This window comes from Protomyctophum parallelum (genome assembly GCF_964188405.1).
Source record: "Protomyctophum parallelum genome assembly, chromosome: 1".
Classification (NCBI taxonomy): domain Eukaryota; kingdom Metazoa; phylum Chordata; class Actinopteri; order Myctophiformes; family Myctophidae; genus Protomyctophum; species Protomyctophum parallelum.
This window is the reverse complement of record NC_139697.1, coordinates 14667758-14693896: the sequence shown is the minus strand read 5'-3', so window position 1 is coordinate 14693896 and position 26139 is coordinate 14667758. Positions and strand designations below refer to the sequence as shown.

At 41.8% G+C, this 26139-nt stretch overlaps 1 protein-coding gene across 1 annotated transcript in view; it reads left to right on the top strand.

Moving 5' to 3' along the window:
- Nucleotides 1–26139, top strand: part of gabbr2 (gamma-aminobutyric acid (GABA) B receptor, 2) — a gene marked incomplete at both ends in the record, with an annotated part of 426411 nt that overhangs the window by 230143 nt on the left and 170129 nt on the right. Inside the window, one exon of the mRNA XM_083765882.1 lies at nt 6134–6235. Within this exon, the coding sequence (XP_083622008.1) occupies nt 6134–6235 (102 nt within the window). The remainder of the gene's footprint in view (nt 1–6133; nt 6236–26139) is intronic.

Here is a 26139-nt window from a genome sequence, read left to right as displayed (position 1 = left end):
ACACACACACACACACACACACACACACACACACACACACACACACACACACACACACACACACACACACACACACACACACACAGTTTAGATAAGAACATTTAATTTGAATAAAAAGGTTTGTTAATCCAGAAACCTGTTTCCTTGTCTGTGTCTCAGCTTCTAGTCCCCAGCGCATTTTGGCTGCAGGACAGTGAATTCTATGTGACAACTTATACTGATTCAATGTTTTTAGAAAATGTATGCAGGCTAGTAAAGTGAACTGTCTTTGCAGTAACAGTGAATTTGTGAACTGTTTATGGACTGAAGATTTCATTTACTGTTTCCTTTCTTTCTTTGTTTTTTCCAGTTTGGTACACGTTATACGTTTAGTGCCATAACTCCATGAGTATAAGACCTACCATTGCACAATCAGTATTGCTGGATTCAGTAGAATCATACCTTTCCAACAGGCCCTCATATGTGTTGCTATGGTAATCCATGTCAGAGTCAATACAAAGTAAAGAGAACATTCTACATAGATTTACATTCCGCCTATTGTAGTTGTACATATTTCTCTATTGAAGCGGCATCTATTTGTTCACAATTTCTCATTTCTCAAGTTTGAGACATTTCATACATTTTAGGGACTTCTACTCAAGTGATTTGTTTATGTTTTCCCACCCTTGATAAGTGAAGTTAAAATAAAACTAATGTGATACTGTAGATTTCATTAGTTTTATTTCCCCCCGTTTGGGACACCATATACGTTTTGTGGCATAACTCCACAATTATGCAAGCTACATTTACACAATTGGTATTGCTGGATTCAGTAGAACCTCACCTTTCCTACAAGCCATCATATGTGTTGCTATGACAATCCATTCCAGAGTCACTACAAAGTAGAGAAGACATCTACATAGATGTACAATTCCGCCTACTGTAAGTATGTGTTCAAATGACTATATCTCATATTGACATTCAGATATTGACATTCAGTCTTTTCTAGAATGTAGAGGTATGTTCTGGCTTCAAGTATGCCAAGTTTTGAACCTCTCAGAGCTTCCATTGTGAATCTACATGCCTTTAAGTGCCTCAACCACCAGACGGACAGGCTTTATTTTTAGTTTGAAGTGTATAACTTTAAATAACAATTTCACCACCTTTGCAGTAAAATATTTTTATACAAGAATCCATTTCATGTATGGGAGGCCTTAGAGATGAGGAAAAACTATGTTGTGTTTGGTCCTACCTCCGGTAGGGGTATGCCGACTTCTGGGGGCCATTGTCGCAGTACTATTTGTTGCCTCCATACATCCGGCCAGCTCGTTAATTGGTGCTTTGCGCTCCTGCGTCGTTCTTGAGTACATCCATATATTTTAATATGGGACGTCCTCGTGACCGGTGCCCGGTGTTTGCTGGCTGGCAGCTCTTGGTGTCTTTGGCAGTGACAAAGACACTGCTATAGTCTCATTCTCCTGGCTGCTATTTTCTGGCTCGCCCTTGGTATTCCCTCATACAGATTTGTGTTGGTAACATGTGTGCTCTTACTGATGTTGAGTGCTGCACGCAGCATTCTGGTGTAGCACCCATCGAGAGACTTCTGCAGGATTGGCTTCAGGGTCCAGCATTCACTGCCGTATAGGAGAACAGACTCTACCGTTGTGTAGAAGAAGCTGAGTTTGGTTTGGCGGGGGAGGTTGGTTCCATACACTGGCCATGCCGTTTAGGGCCCTCCATGCAAGTGCCTTCCTCACTTTCAGATCTTGTTCGGTTGATTCGACCCTTGAGCCCAGGTACTTGAAGTCCTTGACTACCTTACTCCTTACTCGTCATTACTCGAGTAAAAACGCTCATACTGTTAAGTCTGAATTATTGTCTTGCCTCATTTGTGTATTGTCTTTCTGAGCATGTACAGATCATGCAGATTCATTCCCTATTTGGCTTATAACTTAACTAAACATGTTAATGTTAGGGAATTAATAGGTTCTTGAATAGGTGCTTCTAACTGTTTATGCTCAATTATGCTCAATACATATATATTCTAAATTAATTCTAAGAGTTGTCCGACTGAAATACAGAAGTAATCCACAGTAGTGCTGCGTAGAGGGACCAGGTCTGCAATCACTCCATTCGTCATGAAGTATATAGTGATTAAGAAATGGCTCTTTGCTCCATTAATTAACTTAAGACTGGATGCTGTTGAATCAGGAAGCAGTCATCAGACTATTTATTTATTGTTTTCCCCCCCTTGGCGATTCAGAATGGTGGGATTTGCACGATGGATTTTCTATCACTCCATTAACCCTGTGAGTTAACCTTTATCATGGCGTGTGTGAAAAGCATTCATAATAATTCCAACGCTGCCTGTCTTTCTTCACACACCACCTAGGTGGATCGGTTTAGTCCTGACTAACAGTGACAGGGTTGGGGGGGGGGGGGTGGGTGTTGTACTGTAGATGTGTTATTATACACATATACACATTTCATATTATGCACAATGCATATACTGTTTATTATACTTGCGCAAGCAGAGTGTGCAAGTACCGCGATCGGCTGGGTATGTATGTATGTACGTACGTACTTACTCACTCCACCAGCCAATAAGGGACCATCATCCTTGGTGACGTAACTAAGGTTCGTTTCAAGGTTGGTATATTATAAGTATAAGTATTTAGAACAGCAGTTGTATTAGACATTATTTATTAGCACTCATAGTAGAGACGAGAGGGTTTAGCAGCAGTTGTACCATGAGGCAGTAGTCACTAAACACCTGGATGTGGGTGTGGAAACAAACCTACCTTCTATGATGTGCATCATGAAGGTATACCCGCCATGCACCATCAGCAACATTATGAAAATTACAAAACGATATAATCGTCCGGGTAAAAATCACCCATGTTTAGTGTTCTCCTAGGGTTCATGTAGAGTGAAGACATAAAAAAAGACTAGCATAGAGCCTTGAGGGACAACTTAATGGGGGTTTTAAGTGGTTTCAGTGGGTTTCATCATGGTGATCATGTGGGCAGCAACCAGCAACCCTATTGATCTGATTTCACTTTCACTGAGGTGACATCATAAATATATAATTTAAATGCAGAATGTCAAGTATAATGTCAAGTAATTGCATGAAATAAGCACAGTTATTTTTTGAAAATAACCACTCTGCTAGCTCTGCTGTTTTCGAAAATCTAGAATGCTGTGATGGCACTGTCACATATGAAAGGCCACGCTCTATATTCTAACATTAGACTCCATTTACATTTTTATGCGTGTACTGATACATTATGCATTTTATAATGACCATAATAAAATGTTAAATGTTAACACTTTGAATATAATGGTGTCAGCTGCACTCGCTAAGGGCACCGGCATCCGCCATCGGTGTGTGAATGTGTGTGTAAATGTAATGCACAATCTATACCTACAGTAGAGGGTATGTGTGTGACATCATCATACCAGGAAGTTATATGGGGAAGCCTATAGGTGGCAAAACACTACTTTCTTGCCTTGCATTGATTAAACAACGTTAAATGACATAAAAATCACTTTGCCACTCGATTTGACACTCACTTTACCTTCCATGTAGATTATCTATTTTTTTAGGCTTTAGGTTTAGGGTTGGAATTCATAAATCACCCTCCTAAAATATTGTCCTCACAAGTATAGTAACACAAACGTGTGCGTGTGCATGTGCAATTGTGCATAATACGCGTCCCTGCAAGAGCGAGCAAGAGAGAGAGGTGATAAACCACCTGCATGCATCTCTTCATCTCGGTGGGATGTCTCTGTTCCTCTCCAGCCCCCCCTCTCCAGCCCCCCCCCCCCCCTCCTCTCCAGCCCCCCCCCCCCCCCCCCCCCCCAATATATCTCCCTGATCCTATTACTCCCCCCCACACCCACCCCCCTCACGTCCCACCCCCATAACTCCATACATCAAAGCTCTTTACTGCAGGTATACGGTATAAAGCGCCCTCATAAATTTTGCCTTCTGCTTCGGCTCTGAGATTACCGGGGCCCGAGATGACTGGGAAACATGCTACCCACGTTCCCACACTGAACACGTGGAGCCGTCGGTGCAGCCGTGACCGACCGTGGCTTTCTAACGCGCTATAGGAGTGATCGTAACGAATCGTTATGATTTAAGAGGAATCAAAGTGATGGTGGCTGTGAAGAGCGCTGCTCACGTGCTCCTCGATGAATCCCATTCCCTCTATAGCGCTGCTCCACCCAGTCCTAAGACATGTGAGAATGGTCCAGTGAAGAAAGAAATCCAATTATGGGTGTATGGGATTTTTTCTCTATCAAACTATCACTAAACACGGATGAAACCATCAGCAACATTATGAAAATTGCAAAAATATTCATTATTCATTTATTTTTTCTAATATTAAGGTTATTTTTTGCAGTCTGTTTGTTTTCCAGCCAGACATGTTGAGAACCCCTGATCTAATGGAGCATGCCAGCTTGCTCAGCACAGAGACATACTGTACATGCATTGCTTTTTGTCATTGAGTATTGCCCGTTTTGAGCTTGTAGATCTGCTATTTATACAAAATGCGTTTTGAACTCATCAATCCTCTTTTTTTATTTGAATCCTTTTTTGGTCGTATGAGGTTTCCACCCGACAGAGACGATTATAATAAGAAAAAGACTAAATAATAATATAACTAGAAAAAGTGCACTTCTGGGCACAGGTCTCCACCAGGATAGGAATGTAGGACATTGCAGCTTGCCTTCATCTGGTGGTTGGATAAAAGGGCAACAAAAGTAAATTAGAGGTAAAAACACTTTTCGGCCAGTTATAGCGCCACCTTGAGGCTGAGTTGAAATTGTTCATCGGCCTAGTGGGAATGTGCGTGCACAATTTCACGGAAATCACGCGATGTGTTCATGATTTGCAGCATTTTGTTTGAAACTGAGCACTCATGTGAACTTTGGAAGCCAATCTTAACCAATCAGGATGGAGTCTGAGAAATCTGAAAGACCCGTTTTGTTGAATGGCTCTAGAGAGACTGTGTACCAATTTGCGCGATGTTTGGACAAAATCTGTAGGTGTACTGTGCAAAAACTTGTTTTGCACAAAGCGGCCTCCTGGTGGCGCTATAACAGGCCGTTCTGGAAATTTTGGGGCAGAGGTTCATCGTTGGCATCCAGGGAGTGTGTGTGCAAAATTTGGCATCGCCCGGGTTGTTTTGCACAAAGCGGCCTCCTGGTGGCGCTATAACAGGCCGTTCTGGAAAGTTTGGAGCAGAGGTTCATCGTTGGCATCCAGGGAGTGTGTGTGCAAAATTTGGCATCGACCGGGTTAACGGTGGCCGAGATTAGCTGCTCACGGACACACACACACACACACACACACACACACACACACACACACACACACACGGACGGACGGACGGACGGACGGACGGAGTTCAAAACATACTCTCCCCCCATGCCTTCGGCCTGGTGGAGACAATAATAAGAATGAAAATAATGCACTGAAGTGAAAGCATGCAGGAATTGGAAGGGTTAGGTTTAGGGTCTTGTCTTAGACGGGTACCATATAGCTTTGTAGTGTATATTTATTTGACTGTGCCTTCCTGTTATTTGACTTGTCCTGGGTTGTCGACTAAATGTCATTCGGTTTTAGTCGGTTCCGGTTCCTCAAAGTCCACTCCTGCTCCTCCGATTCCATTCCATTCCAACCCCACAGAGGGGAGGAATCATAAGGACGAAACAATGCTCTTGAAGTGTGTAGGTGGTAAGGTCACCCATAACCATTAAGACCTGGAATGCGCATATGTGTCACCTTAGCTTTTAACCACTTTAACCATTAGGCTATTTTAAACTTTCGCTGTTGAAAACTGCTATTTTTGAAAGATTGTGAAAATCTTATATATTATATATTCTTTCACAGTGGAAATTATTTGCTTCTGGAGGCCCCTGGAACAAAATATTATTGCGATGGAGGTCGGCAGACAAATCCATATCATTCTGGGGGTGCTTGACATGAACCACTGACGTAGTTTTTTTCAGAAAACTTTCAGGATTTTGAAGAAGTTTGTAGAATCAGGTACTTAGGTCTTGGCTTAAATATGTTTGTAGGTCTTGACTCTTGGGTTAAATATGTCTCTCTCTCTCTCTCTCTCTCTCTCTCTCCCTCCACCAGGTGAGGAATGACTTAACCAACGAGCTGGAGAAGGCGGACATCCAGATCGCCGACACGGAGAGTTTCTCCAACGACCCTTGTGTCAACGTGAAGAAACTCAAGGTGAGAGAATGGCCGCTTTGTGCAGCCCCATGCACAAAGTAACCCACAGCTGGTGGCATACTATAGGGCAGGGGTGCCCAAAAGGAGATCACAAAGGCTGTGCAGGCGGACCACATGACATGCCCCTAAAGAATATTTAATTTAAATATGTTAAAAAGTGTCATCCGGACTGTCATTTGAATTAAAGGTGACTTGATTGACACCAAAAGGTCCTGTCAGCTCAAACATACAAAGTGATATTTTGTTTTCTTGCTGTCCACAAAAACGTTGGTAGCATAAATTAAATATAAATCTATTCCACCCCCCCCCCCCCCCCTGCCCCCCATTCCAAGTGCATTTGCCTTATATGTAACGCCAGCTCCGCTATTCCAAAGACCCCTCAGGTACATAATATTTAAACAATTTTCAGCAATGGTATAATAATTTTGTCGGTGGGTAGATCATGTTGAGCTGGTCCTAGCTCTCAAGCACCTGCTGTAGGGCACATTCCAAATCCTGGTGGCAACGATGTTACCGTTGAACCAAACTCTAGGTTCAGAAGACTGGAGGCCACCTCTCAATTCATTCGACAGATGAAGAAGAAACATTGATTTTAATTTAAAAATATATATAGATTTTTAATCATGAAAATGACCTACATGGTTAATAAGATTAATCCATTTAGTTTATTATGAAACAAAATCAATGCACGCACGCACGCACGGACGCACGCATGCACGCACGCACGCACGCACGCACGCACGCACACACACACACACACACACACACACACACACACACACACACACACACACACACACACATGAGTGTGTCCTGGGCTGAAGGTGAATGGTCCTCATCTCATTCTGTGGGATGGTACAGCTGTCATGACTAGATGTGCCATTTCAGTAATTTTGGACGCACTCAGTCCTGTGAGCTCTTTTCATTGAAGTTGTACCCATGGAATATAGCCTCTCTTCTCCTCTCCTCTCTCCTCTCCTCTCCTCTCCTCTCCTCTCCTCTCCTCTCCTCTCCTCTCCTCTCCTCTCCTCTCCTCTCCTCTCCTCTCCTCTCCTCTCCTCTCCTCTCCTCTCCTCTCCTCTCCTCTCCTCTCCTCTCCTCTCCTCTCCTCTCCTCTCCTCTCGGAAGAGGCAAATGACAGAGAGAGAGAGAGAGAGGCAGAGAGAGAGAGAGAGAGAGAGAGAGAGAGAGAGAGGCAGAGAGAGAGATGTAGAGGCAGAGAGAGAGAGATGTAGTGGCAGAGAGATATGGCGAGGCAGAGAGAGAGAGGAGATAAAGATAAAACATACGTGAGTGGTGCCTGAGGCTGATGTTCTGAGCTGACACCCTGCTAAATGTCTTTGTTGTCGGGAAGATATACCTCTTATCTCCATATTTAAACTTTTTGTGGGTTTTTTTTTCTTTTCTAAATGAACGCTAGTGTCACACAGAGCATCAACAGCATACCAGACCCATGTTGAGCTTGAAGTTCTGTAGTTCTTGTAGTTTGGTATACTTTATATTTTGAGCTTGTAGTTCTTGTGGTTTGGTATACTTTTCAACTGTAATCCTGAAAGGTCTCAGGTCTGTCTTTGACACGTGAGGTTTCCACCCGATGGAGGCCATTAGGTAAATCACAGTCTCTCTGAAAGCCTCTCCGTTCTGAGAGCTGGGGTTCTGCCAGGCGGCTCCCCGTCACTTGACCGGTTTTACGGCACGCACGCAGACACGCACATATACACACGCACGTACGTAGTACGTACGCACCTATACATACGCACACACACACGACAAATACGTTACACACTGCACCACAAAAGCACATTTTTCCTACACACACACACACACACACACACACACACACACACACACACACACACACACACACACAGGCATAACGTTTTATAGTTATGCCTGATTTATACAGCAGTTAGTTAGTTAGTTAGTAAACGTAAAAAGAAATGGCAGTCATAAAATCGAAAAAATACGAACCTGTCTGGGTGAGTGTGTGCATGTGTGTGTCCGTGTGTGAGTGTATGTGTGTCCGTGTCCGTGTGTGAGTGTATGTGTGTGTGTGCGCTTGCACACTGTGATGGAGCACCTGTGCTCGTTCCAAATCCCCCAGACAGCACAGAGCTGCCTCTATATAACAGTAACTGGCAGTAATGACACATAACCCTGTTACCGGGCAGAACACAACTCCTATCTCCACCATCCTAACTTTACTTGTCTTTGTCATAAAGTTGACGTCCGCCTACTTCCTGGTCATACTATACTACGGCGTCGCACAGAAGCATCAAAATCAAAGGTCATCATAAGCGGATCTGCAAGCTGTAAGCATGGCGCATGAGCCACACATTTTTAGCTTGTAGATCTGTTGCTTTTGCTGTTTTATGTTTTGAAAAGTATAACAGGTTTTTTTTTGGACATCATGAGGTTTCCACCCGACAGTGACGATCTTTAACTCTCAAGAGTGTAAACGGGTTAATTTGGTTCCTTTTTTACTCTCGAGAGTAAGATTATTGTTACACGTATGCATTACATCAGTCTACACAATTAAACGTTTGTCTGTTATCTCTCCTATGGTACCAACATCAATACAGCATGGAATCGTGGACAAAATCCTGTCCTTAAAACTGTTTGGTAGCCATAAACGTCTAGACGTCAAATATATATATATTTTTTCATCCATATTTTGAAAATCCCTCTAATCTGGTGTACAGGTGATGACATGCACATTACATGAATAATAGAATTACAAATTATTTCTTTCTTTATAATGGGAGAATTGGCACTCAAAGCCTAAACTGGTGACCACCACGTGGCGCTGAAAGAGTTACGACAGACGCAATATTCTTTCGTCTTGGGTCTGACTCTGAGGAGAGACTAAATCTCATTAAATGGTGGCCCCGGGGAATGAATGCCTAATAAATAATGGGCCTCGTAATGAAAAAAGGTTGAAAAACCACAGTGTTATTGTGCGAGCGTGCGTGTGACCGGCCAGGGCACTGGCTGTTGTTCTAACAGTCATTAAAGTGGTTTAGGGCCAGACGGGATCATAATCACATTAATATGTTGCATGCGTGTTTGTTCCACCGTGGACCAATTATGGAACGTGCTATGGAATCATCCGGGGTGCTTTTATTTTTAAAAGACAGCACGTTATAAATAATAACGGCTCTAATGGTGCGGCATGACTTAACGCTTGCCTATAGGGTGCATTCCACACACGCCCACACGCACGTGCACACACATACAATCACGCGCGCACACACCAACAATCACACGCGTACACAAACACACAACAAATCATTAGTAGCAGATGCGGGGGCATTGTTTAGTGGGCTGCAAACAACACTCTGACCAGTCTATAAATCGTGTCGTTCACTGCATGCCCGTAAAGTGACCCTCGTTAGAGTGTGTGTGTGTGTGTGTGTGTGTGTGTGTGTGTGTGTGTGTGTGTGTGTGTGTGTGTGTGTGTGTGTGTGTGTGTGTGTGTGTGTGTGTGTGTGTGTGTGTGTGTGTGTGTGTGTGTGTGTGTGTGTGTGCCTTATAAACCTTAGCAGAGGTTGACGGGGTCATCGGAGGTACATTATCCACCATCATTCACAACACACACCAGCTGGCTCAGACTGGGACCGTGGCTCGAATCTCTGCTTCAGACGACCACAGCGCCGCTCCAGTTAATGTCCCGATAGGAAATAAAATCACACCCGTGTGAAGTGAGTGATTCCAGCGAGCTGCCCCGTCTCTGAAACGGCTGAGAAATGACAGTTTGTACATGTTAGGTTGCGCACATGTATCCCCCATAGTCAACATGTGACTGATATAGACAGAATGGTAGCCTCGATACCCAGGCTTTCATTTCGTCTGCGCGAAAGATGAAAGCCTGGAAAAAGCCGTGGGCTCAACCAGTCTAAAAGTGGGAGTCAACCCTTCCGGGTGGGCGTCGCTCTAAATTATGTGACGTAGCGCTGCACTAGGGGGGAGAGGAGGGGCCGGGGGTGACGGACAGATCGATGAGATCCAATCAGGGTGTGCGCATTTCTGAGGCGCGACCCGCCCCTCTAGACCAGAAATGTCTCTGCTTAGGTCAGGCTAACAGAATGGTAACTAGCATCCCCCCCTATAGTCAACATGTGACTGATAGAGACATAATGGTAACTCGTATCCTCCCCTTATAGTCAACATGTGACTGATAGAGACATAATGGTAACTCGTATCCTCCCCTTATAGTCAACATGTGACTGATAGAGACATACTGGTAACTCGTATCCTCCCCTTATAGTCAACATGTGACTGATAGAGACACATGTCAACATTTGCCCTGTTGGCTACCGCTTCAACCCCCCCCAGGTCAAACGTCTGACTCCTCGGGACGTCCGTCCTGAGAACTCACCCGTGGGTGAGTGAGAAACGCATTGTATTTTGGACATGCCATGATTGCCATTAAAAGGCGAACATTTTCAACACATTTTCACCTACTTGCTACATACAGCGTATGCTGTACGCGTTCACACAAGCATAGTTGCACGCACACACTCGCGCGCACACACACACACGCACGCGCACACACACACTACACACACTCTCTCTCTTTTCATGTTTAACCAGAGGGGCATTGGGTGAAGTCCTTGGCCACAGCTGGAGCCATTTGGGTTAAGTGCCTTTCCTCCCGGGAACAAGTGGCCACATTCAGTCAGTTAGCCACGGGCTCTCCAGGAGGCCAGCCAGGTCCACATGCACGTACGCACATGTGCATGCAAGCACGCAGGCACACACGCATGCACACACACATGCACACACGGACGCATGCACTCACGCACACGTATGGTACTATACTTGTGACCAACATTTTAGGACAGCAGTTATATGAGCGATATTTCCCCCCCCTCAAATTTCTGCCATTTTTAACTGTGACCTATAATAAAGCCGAAAAATAACCTTTAATAATCTTGAACTTTGTATCTGTAAAACACGTTTTTTTTGCCATAAAAGAAGCATTGGGCATATGGTCCTCACAATGTCTATTTCTCAAATTACAATATACTCCAGTACCGGATAAGTAGAGTAACAACATGAACAAAGTGTGTCCTTTATCAGTGACACATACTGTACGCATATGCGCGCTCCCGCACACACACACACACACACACACACACACACACACACACACACACACACGCACACGCACACGTGAGATGAAATAAACCTCACCTAGCAAGTCCGTGTAAAGCATTATACAAAAAAAGGTTTGAGATAACCCAAAACATCCATCTCTGCATTCAGCATGTGTTGTCGGCATTCAAATGATATGCCTTATGGGCAGAATTCTATGAAATTAGTCAAAGCGAGATGCCTTTTGGTCAGAATTCTATGAAATAAGCCACCATTCTTATTCAGAAATCTGTATATTATGACAAAGTTAGATGCATATTTCGTCAAAGATCTGTGAGCTAAACCCCAGCATCTGTATTCATGAGGAAAACCTTGGCAGACAAATATCAGAGCTGCAGGCTAGACTAGATCGTCTAGTTTTGGATTCCGGTCCAGCAGTTCACTAAGCCTAGAGGGTTCAAGTGGTGACAACATGAACAGAGTGTGTCCCTTTGACTCCCTTATCAGGAGAGAAAAAACAAAGTCTGGGGCCGAGTCCACTTCAATTCGGCAAACGTCGCTCACTCTCTGCTGATTTCTGATCAACTGCACCTTTGTTAAATTGGCGTACACACACACACGCACACACGCACGTGCACGCACGCGCACACACACCCCCCTCTCTGTCGCTCTAATTAATTAGTCTCATGTCCAGCAGTTGTGCCTAGTTTCTCCCGGCGGATCCTGCCGGGAGTTGCCTAGGCCAGGGGTTCTCAACGTTTTTGGCCGGGGACCCCCGGAGATGCTTTGGCCATGTCTCGGGACCCCCGCCCCACCCCGCCCCCTCCCGACCCCCAATATAAATTCACTGCTACAATAACCTTAATAGTAGAGACAATACACCATAAATACATACTGAAACCAGATATAATCATTAGGGAGGAGTATGCATGATGTACTATTGTCAGGATATGATTTTAGGACCCAGAAGCGGACAGAAACAGGTTGAAGGTTAAACAGAGTTTTAATTGTAATTCAGTTCACAGGAGAGGAAGTCCAAACAAGTCCATGAACATAGGTCCACAAAAAACCCTGGCAAACAAATCCAAAATCCGGCAGGCAAAAGGAAGGTCAGAATCCAGGCAGGTGGTCAAAGAACAAAAGCTAAATGCAAGCAAAAACTGGTGGGACTGGAGCAGAGAGCACAGGAGATATAATCTGGCAGAGAACAAAGAGACAAGCAGGGTTTAAGTAGACTGAGTGTGACAAACGAACAGAGTGCAGGTGTGAAGCTCCACTCTGATTGGCTGATTGAGAGTGAGCAGATGAGTGGGAGTGACGGCACTGGAATGACAAGAAATGACAATTAGTCAGGGCAGAAGCACATATGGCAACAACTAGAAATATAGTCACACCCACAGGCAAGCCTCAGACTGTATTCCTGACAACTATGTGTCCAACAAAAACATGGTCATGTTCTTTCACAGCAGTTGTACATACAGAATAATAAAGGTTAACATTTACAATATTGACCGATAAAAGGAATGGGCTGAAGCCGTCGGAGATGATTATGCCCAGCCTTATTCATATTTAAATGGGTTATTACAGAGAACACGACAAACGAATGCAAAACAAAGAAAATTAGTTTCAACGTCGCTGCACTTCTTACATAATCAAAACAAACCAAACGGAGGGGAAAGGAAACATATTGGGCTTTAGCTCATTCAACAGAAAAAAGCAGACATAAAATTGTGTCACCAAAGAAAAAACCTCTAGTATTTATTCATAAAGATGGTTAGTTGACTAGTTGAGGAATAATCGTAACCCTCCAGTGAGTTAACTAGTTGAATGATAACATTAACCCTCCTGTGAGGTGACTAGTTGAAGAATGACCATGACCCTCCTGTGAGGTGACTAGTTGAATGATAACCCTCCTGTGAGGTGACTAGTTGAAGAATGACCATAACCCTCCTGTGAGGTGACTAGTTGAAGAATGACCATGACCCTCCTGTGAGGTGACTAGTTGAAGAATGACCATAACCCTCCTGTGAGGTGACTAGTTGAAGAATGACCATGACCCTCCTGTGAGGTGACTAGTTGAAGAATGACCATAACCCTCCTGTGAGGTGACTAGTTGAAGAATGACCATGACCCTCCTGTGAGGTGACTAGTTGAATGATAACCCTCCTGTGAGGTGACTAGTTGAAGAATGACCATAACCCTCCTGTGAGGTGACTAGTTGAATGATAACCCTCCTGTGAGGTGACTAGTTGAATGATAACCCTCCTGTGAGGTGACTAGTTGAATGATAACCCTCCTGTGAGGTGACTAGTTGAATGATAACCCTCCTGTGAGGTGACTAGTTGAAGAATGACCATAACCCTCCTGTGAGGTGACTAGTTGACTGCTGGCGACAAACCTAATCGTAGTGATGTGTGTGTGTGTGTGTGGTCTGTCCACTGGGCTGTGAAGTGAAACCTGCTCATTGACCCAGGGTCAGTCTTTCTCATTATGATTTCCTTGCCCCTGCAGGCCGCTGAGAAATCCATTGCTCAGTCAAAGTTGACCTTTTTGGTGTCATGCAGGGCGTCCGCTCTGTCCCAGGCCAGGGACCTTTTAAACATGTCACCCAGGGCACCCCACTGTCTCGGGCCAGGGACCTTTTAAACATGTCACCCAGGGCGCCCCACTCTGTCTCGGGCCAGGGACCTTTTAAACATGTCACCCAGGGCACCCCACTCTGTCCCGGGCCAGGGACCTTTTAAACATGTCACCCGGTGCACCGCGCTCTGTCCCTGGGCAGAGAACCTTTGATTGAAGCGCACCTCCTCACATCTCCACCCCGCTTGTCAAGATGTAGATTCATCAAAGCACTTGGCAGGGGTATTGGATTAGATTAGTCTGTGTGTGTGTGTGTGTGTGTGTGTGTGTGTGTGTGTGTGTGTGTGTGTGTGTGTGTGTGTGTGTGTGTGTGTGTGTGTGTGTGTGTGTGTGTGTGTGTGTGTGTGCGTGTGCGTGTGCGTGTGTGCGCTTGCATGCGAATAATTGCAACATTTGAGAGGCAGTGTGTAAATGCTATCTAACAAAGTCCCGTGGGCTCTTCTGGGTGGAAGCAATATATGGGGAAACATGTTCCATCCCTGATGGTGCCGGAGATGACACACTTTATTCAATGTATCTCTCTCTCTCTCTCTCTCTCTCTCTCTCTCTCCCACTTGAATAAGTGAACACAGTCGGTGTATACATCAGCCGCCCTGCAGACTGAGTCCACACTGCAATAATGTCGCAGCTAGCAACAACATATTAAAACACATTTCAGTAGGATATGCATGGACGGTCTTCCCTGGCTCTTAGTGAGGAAGCAGCTTTATCACCCTTGTTCATTTATTTATTTTATACCCTTGGGACTAAAATATATGGGAACTAATATTCACTATAAGTACTGTACTTAGTGTACTCCTGTCACGTTCAATGTAGAAAGTTGAAGTAACATAATTATGTGTAGACTGTTTAATTTAATTAATACTCATTCTCTCAATAATACTCAATAATCATGTTCCTTATAGTAATAGTTCGGCATGCAGGATGTAAAATGAAGCAGTTCTTGTCACTGTATTGTTCACAGTACAAGTTGAAGGTGAAGCACATGTGTTGTGATGAGCTTTCTGTAATGAACACACAAAGGATGTTTGGCTTTCAACCCTTTATTTTAAAAAGAAGAAATTACGGACAGTGTTTTTACAGAGTAAATATGTTATGTTACAATTTTATGAAGACAGCATAATACAGATAATCTAAACGTATAATCAAACTAAGTCATTGAAATACACTATGATGATATGTTAGTCCAAACAACACTTGTCAACAGAGACAAGTTACAATTGCACCACTAGTCCGTAAATAATAATGAATGTGGCACATAATTGATGTATAGTCCATCATGTTTAATGTATATAGCTGGACTAAACTGAATAATTGGCCTTATCTGAAGAAAAAAACCCACTAATTTAACAGCCTTTTCTCTTTATGACACGTCTTCATGTGTGTTTTTAGATGACTCTTTAGACTGCAGCCCATGCCACAAACTGTACACATAAAGGGCTTTTCCCCTGTATGAGTCCTCATGTGTATTTTTAATGCCACATTATGAATACAGCTCTTGCCTCAAACTGTACACCTAAAGGGGGTTTCCCCCTGTATGAGTCATCATGTGTAATTTTAGATTACCCTTTCGACTAAAGCATGTGCCACAAACTGTACATGTAAATGGCTTTTCCCCTGTATGAGTACTCATGTGTTTTTTTAGATTACTTGATTGAATACAACCCTTGCCACAAACTGTACACGTAAATGGCTTTTCCCCTGTATGAGTCCTCATGTGTGCTTTTAGATTACTCATTTGAATACATTCTTTGCCACAAACTGTACACTTACAGGGCTTTTCCCCTGTATGAGTCATCATGTGCATTTTTAATGCCACATTATGAATACAGCCCTTGCCACAAACTGTACACGTAAAGGGCTTTTCCCCTGTATGAGTCATCATGTGTAATTTTAGATTATCCTTTCGACTACAGCCCTTGCCACAAACTGTACACGTAAAGGGCTTTTCCCCTGTATGAGTCATCATGTGCATTTGTAATGACACATTATTAATACAGCCCTTGCCACAAACTGTACACGTAAAGGGCTTTTCCCCTGTATGAGTCATGTGCATTTGTAATGACACATTATTAATACAGCCCTTGCCACAAACTGTACACGTAAAGGGCTTTTCCCCTGTATGAGTCATCATGTGTTTTTTTAGACCACCCCTATGAACAAAGCCTTTGCCACAAACAGTACAAGTAATGGGCCTTTTCCCTGTATGACTCATCATGTGACGTTTTAGATCACTATTTTGACTAAAGCAAGTGCTGCACACTGTGCAGGCAAATGGCTTTTCCCCTGAATGAATCACTGTGTGCTTCTTCAGAAGTTCCTTCCGATTAAACATTTTACCACAATCTGCACAGCTAAAACATTTCTTACCTGTGTGACTCCTCATGGAGTGACTTTCTTTTGGTGGTTTGAGGTCATGGAGCAGCTTGTTGCTCAAAGACAAACTATTTCCTCCCATGTGTTGTGTATTGTGTGATTTCAGTGTGTTTAAACCTGACTGGTCATCCGTGGTCTCATCCCACTCATCACTGTCTTCAGTGATGTCAGATTCAGAACAGTGTGAAGAGTGAAGCTGATCATCACTAGTTGGTTGTGATGTTCCACAGTCCTCTACATCAGATTGTGTTTCCATGCTTTTAGATGAGGTGCTGGCTACAGGTTCTGTTAGCATGTTTTCATCATCTTCATGTTTCACTAATAGTAATGTCTCTGTTGAACCACCATCCTCCTCTGATCTTTGAAGTAGCTCATCGTGTTCCCCTTTAATCTGTGGATACTCAGGTTCCTCTTTGATCAGACTGGAGGTTCTCTCCTCTTGTTCTCCTTTAATCTGTAGAGACCCTGGTTCATCTTCGATAAGACTGGAGGTTATCTCCTGTTCTTTTTTAATCTGTGGAGACACTGGTTCCTCCTGGACCAGACTCCTGGACCAGGTTCTCTCCTGCCGCTGCTCAGGGAATACCTCTTTACACACAAGGGGGTGCATGGAGTCTAGACAGAAGATACAGAGGAGAAACACATCATTACATGTTTGAACATGAACTCTTGCTGTTAGTTCCATACCTGCCCTAATGTTGTTTTGATTTCAGTGTGAAGTGTCATGCAAATTATTTCTTACTTCAACAATGCTTCATTTCTAAAACAAGCATCCCTTGTTTCTCAAATGTAAATTATCATTTGCTATACAACCCTATTGCTATCAGATGTATCCTCTGTTGTTTTAGATTGCAACACGTTTAATGAGTTAGCTTACTTTAAACATTCTATGATTATTCATGGTCAACATTGAAATAAATTATTCCTTACTACTTTATTCTGTTGTTAATGCTAGTTTAACAGTAACACTAACATGAATGGGGGGAAATACAACTAGAATACTATTGACTATTATCAATGCAACATTTTCACCAGTTCCTCTTCCATTCTTAATAGTCACCATTGCCATTTAAGAAATAATGGTGAAAATAGTAATAGTAGTGAAGGTTTTACCAACCTGCTCTGTGTAGTTTGACGATTGGTTGTAAAACCATATCCAGTAGTCTGCGTTGGCGGTCAGTTTCTTGCTTGATGTGGAAAGCTTCATCCTCGTACTCTGTTAGAATTCTTCCAACGACCCCAAATATCTCTTCAGCAGCAGCAGATAGTCTCTGGTTGACCAGGGACTTCAATGTTTGTAATAAAGCCATAACTCAAAATCTGCCCAAACAAACTGATACTAGATCTATTTTTAAAGAAACAGTCTAAAGTACTAAAGTTTAAAGTAGAACCAAAACTAAATGCTTCAGCTAGTGTAGAAAGGAGAAGTTCAGCTCTTAACAACTAGCAGAGATTAAAGTGACTCCAAGCAGAACAAACTCTTGTTAAATACTAACAGAGGGCCCTGATGGTCCAATCAGAGTGAGGGGGCAGGACACAAAACTGGCCAATCACTGCTCTCAACAACAAGGCAATTCAATGAGTTTTATATTAAACATTAAGCAAATTAAACATATCGGATTCAGTAAAACAAATAAAAAATAAAGTAAAAGCTGCATTATGTAACTGTCCTATTCTACCCCGTATTTGAAACTTGTTGCCTTAATTGAAAACATATTCAGGACACAGGGCAAAATGGAACAAATTTAAATAAATTAAATGTCAGTGTAGAATAATAATGACACAATCTCAATGAAAGGCAGCAGCAAACAGGCATGCATGTTTTTAGCTGTGATAAAAATAACAGAGTTGTTGCAGAGCTGCAGTTTTCAGGGAGTTTGTTCCAGATATGTTACACATTAATCTGAATACTATGTTTTAATTCTAGGGTCATAAAGCAAACCTTTACCAGGTGACCTTAGAGGTATGAACGGGTGGCACCTACGCAAGACTAAAGACTTGAGTAGCAGCATTCTGAATGAGCTGCAATCACCTGGTATATTTTAGGGACATCTGTAAAACACTGGTACAGTAGTCAAGACTACTATTGGACATTTTTCTAGATTCCGGTTGGATATAAATCATATAATCTGACTTTGACAGTGCTAATGTGGCTGGTTAAAGTTCTGAGGCCATGACTACAACAAGGTTTGAAGCTAAGCACCTAACTTTTAATCCATTGTCCTTGACTTCAAAACAAGTACTTTAGTTTTGTCTTTGTTTATTTGAGGACAATCTTGGTATATCCAATTTGGTATATCCAAAATTGATTCGTTCAATGCATGTTCTCAGTGTTTCTATTGGACATGACATAGTAGATTTGTGTGTCGAGAAAAATAAACTTACTTATAGAACAATAGAGCAAAATATCATTCATCATTTTTTTATCATATTTGTAAAAGACAGCCCTCTCCCTCTCCACAAGTGCAGCAAAGCATTATGGTCATTGTAGTAATCCACCAGTGTCCATGACTAAATGATTTAAATGCAAATGATTCCCAATCCTATATACATGTTCCTCTCCATTCACACTATACTGTAGGAGTAGGCTATATGCACTCTACTTATCACACTAAAAGGATCACATGCAAATTTGTTGGTCGATCCACTCCATTCACACTATACTGTAGGAGTAGGCTATATGCACTCTACTTATCACACTAAAAGGATCACATGCAAATTGGTTGGTCGATCCACTCCATTCACACTATACTGTAGGAGTAGGCTATATGCACTCTACTTATCACACTAAAAGGATCACATGCAAATTGGTTGGTCGATCCATTCAGCAATAGGGTTACACACCCTAACCCATTATAACCTGTCCATTAACAATGGGACTGACATGCTCCTAAACATTCCACAACATTCACAACCCATGTCTTCTAACACGGTAGATAAAGGTGGAATTCCCGTATCCTACGACTAGAAACAATAATGCACTGGTATTGTACAGTAAAATATATATATATAAAAAAAATCATTCATACCAATTGTGTATCCTCCCCAAACACTTAATGCATGTTTTACCGGGGTTACTTCCCCAGGGGTCTATACCTGGTCCCCTCCCCTTTTCCCCTCTACACAAAATCTCAATATAGCTGATCAACACAGTCGGTGTATACATCAGCCGCCCTGCAGACTGAGTCCACACTGCAATAATGTCGCAGCTAGCAACAACATATTGAAACACATTTCAGTAGGATATGCATGGACGGTCTTCCCTGGCTCTTAGTGAGGAAGCAGCTTTATCACCCTTGTTCATTTACAAAGCACTATACCCTTGGGACTAAAGTATATGGGAACTAATATTCACTATAAGTAGGCCTACTGTACTTACTATACTCCTGTCACGTTCAATGTAGAAAGTTGAAGTAACATAATTATGTGTAGACTGTTTAATTTAATTAATACTCCTATCATGTTCCTTATAGTAATAGTTTGGCATGCAGGATGTAAAATGAAGCAGTTCTTGTCACTGTATTGTTCACAGTACAATGTATGTTTGGCTTTCAACCCTTTATTTTAAAAATAAGAAATTACGGACAGTGTTTTTACAGAGTAAAATGTTACAATTTTATGAAGACAGCATAATACAGATAATCTAAACATAATCAAACTAAGTCATTGAAATACACTATGATGATATGTTAGTCCAAACAACACTTGTCAACAGAGACAAGTTACAATTGCACCACTAGTCCGTAAATAATAATGAATGTGGCACATAATTGATGTATAGTCCATCATGTTTAATGTATATAGCTGGACTAAACTGAATAATTGGCCTTATCTGAAGAAAAAAACCCACTAATTTAACAGCCTTTTCCTCTTTATGACACGTCTTCATGTGTGTTTTTAGATGACTCAAATTAAACATATCGGATTCAGTAAAACAAATAAAAAATAAAGTAAAAGCTGCATTATGTAACTGTCCTATTCTACCCCGTATTTGAAACTTGTTGCCTTAATTGAAAACATATTCAGGACACAGGGCAAAATGGAACAAATTTAAATAAATTAAATGTCAGTGTAGAATAATAATGACACAATCTCAATGAAAGGCAGCAGCAAACAGGCATGCATGTTTTTAGCTGTGATAAAAATAACAGAGTTGTTGCAGAGCTGCAGTTTTCAGGGAGTTTGTTCCAGATATGTTACACATATTGGTTGGTCGATCCACTCCATTCACACTATACTGTAGGAGTAGGCTATATGCACTCTACTTATCACACTAAAAGGATCACATGCAAATTGGTTGGTCGATCCATTCAGCAATAGGGTTACACACCCTAACCCATTATAACCTGTCCATTAACAATGGGACTGACATGCTCCTAAACATTCCACAACATTCACAACCCATGTCTTCTAACACGGTAGATAAAGGTGGAATTCCCGTATCCTACGACTAGAAACAATAATGCACTGGTATTGTACAGTAAAATATATATATATAAAAAAAATCATTCATACCAATTGTGTATCCTCCCCAAACACTTAATGCATGTTTTACCGGGGTTACTTCCCCAGGGGTCTATACCTGGTCCCCTCCCCTTTTCCCCTCTACACAGAATCTCAATATAGCTGATCAACACAGTCGGTGTATACATCAGCCGCCCTGCAGACTGAGTCCACACTGCAATAATGTCGCAGCTAGCAACAACATATTAAAACACATTTCAGTAGGATATGCATGGACGGTCTTCCCTGGCTCTTAGTGAGGAAGCAGCTTTATCACCCTTGTTCATTTACAAAGCACTATACCCTTGGGACTAAAGTATATGGGAACTAATATTCACTATAAGTAGGCCTACTGTACTTACTATACTCCTGTCACGTTCAATGTAGAAAGTTGAAGTAACATAATTATGTGTAGACTGTTTAATTTAATTAATACTCCTATCATGTTCCTTATAGTAATAGTTTGGCATGCAGGATGTAAAATGAAGCAGTTCTTGTCACTGTATTGTTCACAGTACAATGTATGTTTGGCTTTCAACCCTTTATTTTAAAAATAAGAAATTACGGACAGTGTTTTTACAGAGTAAAATGTTACAATTTTATGAAGACAGCATAATACAGATAATCTAAACATAATCAAACTAAGTCATTGAAATACACTATGATGATATGTTAGTCCAAACAACACTTGTCAACAGAGACAAGTTACAATTGCACCACTAGTCCGTAAATAATAATGAATGTGGCACATAATTGATGTATAGTCCATCATGTTTAATGTATATAGCTGGACTAAACTGAATAATTGGCCTTATCTGAAGAAAAAAACCCACTAATTTAACAGCCTTTTCCTCTTTATGACACGTCTTCATGTGTGTTTTTAGATGACTCTTTAGACTGCAGCCCATGCCACAAACTGTACACATAAAGGGCTTTTCCCCTGTATGAGTCCTCATGTGTATTTTTAATGCCACATTATGAATACAGCTCTTGCCACAAACTGTACACCTAAAGGGGGTTTCCCCCTGTATGAGTCATCATGTGTAATTTTAGATTATCCTTTCGACTACAGCCCTTGCCACAAACTGTACACGTAAAGGGCTTTTCCCCTGTATGAGTCATCATGTGCATTTGTAATGACACATTATTAATACAGCCCTTGCCACAAACTGTACACGTAAAGGGCTTTTCCCCTGTATGAGTCATCATGTGCATTTGTAATGACACATTATTAATACAGCCCTTGCCACAAACTGTACACGTAAAGGGCTTTTCCCCTGTATGAGTCATCATGTGCATTTTTAATGCCACATTATGAATACAGCCCTTGCCACAAACTGTACACCTAAAGGGGGTTTCCCCTGTATGAGTCATCATGTGTAATTTTAGATTACCCTTTCGACTACAGCCCTTGCCACAAACTGTACACGTAAAGGGCTTTTCCCCTGTGTGAGTACTCATGTGCATTTTTAATGACACATTATTAATACAGCCCTTGCCACAAACTGTGCACGTGAAGGGCCTTTCCCCTGTATGAGTCCTCATGTGTATATTTAGATTACCCTTTAGACTAAAGCATGTGCCACAAACTGTACATGTAAAGGGCTTTTCCCCTGTATGAGTCATCATGTGTTTTTTTAGACCGCCCCTATGAACAAAGCCTTTGCCACAAACAGTACAAGTAATGGGCCTTTTCCCTGTATGACTCATCATGTGACGTTTTAGATCACTATTTTGACTAAAGCAAGTGCTGCACACTGTGCAGGCAAATGGCTTTTCCCCTGAATGAATCACTGTGTGCTTCTTCAGAAGTTCCTTCCGATTAAACATTTTACCACAATCTGCACAGCTAAAACATTTCTTACCTGTGTGACTCCTTATGGAGTGACTTTCTTTTGGTGGTTTGAGGTCATGGAGCAGCTTGTTGCTCAAAGACAAACTATTTCCTCCCATGTGTTGTGTATTGTGTGATTTCAGTGTGTTTATACCTGACTGGTCATCCGTGGTCTCATCCCACTCATCACTGTCTTCAGTGATGTCAGATTCAGAACAGTGTGAAGAGTGAAGCTGATCATCACTAGTTGGTTGTGATGTTCCACAGTCCTCTACATCAGATTGTGTTTCCTTGCTTTTAGATGAGGTGCTGGCTACAGGTTCTGTTAGCATCTTTTCATCATCTTCATGTTTCACTAATAGTAATGTCTCTGTTGAACCACCATCCTCCTCTGATCTTTGAAGTAGCTCATTGTGTTCCCCTTTAATCTGTGGATACTCAGGTTCCTCTTTGATCAGACTGGAGGTTCTCTCCTCTTGTTCTCCTTTAATCTGTAGAGACCCTGGTTCATCTTCGATAAGACTGGAGGTTCTCTCCTCTTGTTCTCCTTTAATCTGTAGAGACTCTGGTTCATCTTCGATAAGACTGGAGGTTATCTCCTGTTCTTTTTTAATCTGTAGAGACACTGGTTCCTCTTTGATCAGACTGGAGGTTATCTCCTCCTGTTCTTTTTTAATATGTAGAGACACTGGTTCCTCTTTGATCAGACTGGAGGTTATCTCCTCCTGTTCTCCTTTAATCTGTAGAGACTCTGGTTCATCTTTGATAAGACTGGAGGTTATCTCCTGTTCTTTTTTAATCTGTGGAGACACTGGTTCCTCCTGGACCAGACTGGAGGTTCTCTCCTGCTGCTGCTCAGGGAATACCTCGTCTTTACACACAAGGGGGTGTATGGAGTCTAGACAGAAGATACAGAGGAGAAACACATCATTACATGTTTGAACATGAACTCTTGCTGTTAGTTCCATACCTGCCCTAATGTTGTTTTGATTTCAGTGTGAAGTGCCATGCAAATTATTTCTTACTTCAACAATGCTTCATTTCTAAAACAAGCATCCCTTGTTTCTCAAATGTAAATTATCATTTGCTATACAACCCTATTGCTATCAGATGTATCCTCTGTTGTTTTAGATTGCAACACGTTTAATGAGTTAGCTTACTTTAAACAGTCTATGATTATTCATGGTCAACATTTAAATACATTATTCCTTACTACTTTATTCTGTTGTTAATGCTAGTTTAACAGTAACACTAACATGAATGGGGGGAAATACAACTAGAATACTATTGACTATTATCAATGCAACATTTTCACCAGTTCCTCTTCCATTCCAAATAGTCACCATTGCCATTTAAGAAATAATGGTGAAAATAGTAATAGTAGTGAAGGTTTTACCAACCTGTTCTGTGTAGTTTGACGATTGGTTGTAAAACCATATCCAGTAGTCTGCGTTGGCGGTCAGTGTCTTGCTTGATGTGGAAAGCTTCATCCTCGTACTCTGTTAGAATTCTTCCAACGACCCCAAATATCTCTTCAGCAGCAGCAGATAATCTCTGGTTGACCAGGGACTTCAATGTTTGTAGTAAAGCCATAACTCAAAATCTGCCCAAACAAACTGATACTAGATCTATTTTTAAAGAAACAATCTAAAGTACTAAAGTTTAAAGTAGAACCAAAACAAAATGCTTCAGCTAGTGTAGAAAGGAGAAGTTCAGCTCTTAACAACTAGCAGAGATTAAAGTGACTCCAAGCAGAACAAACTCTTGTTAAATACTAACAGAGGGCCCTGATGGTCCAATCAGAGTGAGGGGGGCGGGACACAAAACTGGCTAATCACTGCTCCCAACAACAAGGCAATTCAATGAGTTTTATTTTAAACATTAAGCAAATTAAACATTATATCGGATTCAGTAAAACAAATAAAAAATAAAGTAAAAGCTGCATTATGTAAATGTCCTATTCTACCCCGTATTTGAACCTTGTTGCCTTAATTGAAAACATATTCAGGACACAGGGCAAAATGGAACAAATTTGAGTCAGTTTGCACATACGCAAAGACAATGTCGGACTCCGTAATTTTCTCTGGTCCCCTGCCAAACATGATTAATGATGACATGTTTAGCCGTATGCGCCAACTCAACCGCTGGTTGTCTAGGTGGTGTCCAGATAATAACGTGAGCTTTATAAATCATTATAAAACCTTTGAGGGGAATACTGGTCTGATGGAGAGAGACGGCATACATCCAACTTGGGACGGTGCAAAGCTCATCTCTAGAAATATGGACGATTTTATAGATACATTATGACCACCCAGAGTTGGGACCAGGAAGCAGAGTTGCAGTCCTACACAGCTCTCTGTGCTTCCTCCAGTGCAGCCGCCTACCCCACCTGTCCTACAAATCAGAACTATACAAACTATACAGTCTCTGAGTCTGTACAGGCTGAACAAACCATATAGGCTGCACAAACAAAAACAAAAGGAAATAGGAGCTGTACATACAAACTTGATACAAATCAAAACCAATACAGTAGCACCACAAAATACAAATATCAAATGTGGATTTCTAAATATTAGATCTCTACGCAAAAAAGGAACATTAGTAAATGAAATCATATCAGACAATTGTCTTGATCTATTTTGTCTGACTGAAACGTGGCTGGGTGAGCAAGAATATGTCAGTTTAAATACAGCCACCCCACCAAGTCACACCAATGCACATATACCTAGAGACAATGGTAAAATTGGAGGTGGAGTTGCTGCCATCTTCAATTCAAGCCTAACAATTAGTCCTAGAGCCAGAGCTACATACAAATCATTTGAAAGCTTGATTCTCAACCTTTCACACCCAAGCTGGAAATCAATACAGCCGCTGATAGTCATTACAGTGTACCGCCCCCCCGGCGCCTACACACAATTTCTATCTGAGTTTTCTGAATTTCTATCAAGTCTAGTCCTCGAGTCTAATAAAATCAGTCTGACTAAATATTCACGCGGATATAGAAACTGATAGCCTGAATAGAGCGTTCATCTCATTGATTGATTCAATCGGTTTCTCTCAATGTGTAGACAAACCTACTCACATTCTCAACCATACCCTTGACCTCATTCTGGTCTATGGTATTACAATAGAGCACCTCACAGTTTTTCCACAAAATCGTGACCTCTCTGATCATTATCTGATCACCTTCGATTTTACATTGATCGACTATACGCCACTGGACAAAAATGTCGTTGGCAGAAGTATATCTGAGAGCGCTGTAAATAAATTCAAGGAAATAGTTCCATCAGCCATCAACTCAGTATACTTCAACAAAATAGAGGACCTCCACACATAAAGTCCTCCTCAACTCGATCAACTTGTTGATAGTGTCACATGCTCATTTCAAAATACGCTATAGACTCTGTTGCTCCCCTGAAAAGTAAGGTAATAAAGCAACAAAGGCTAGCCCCAT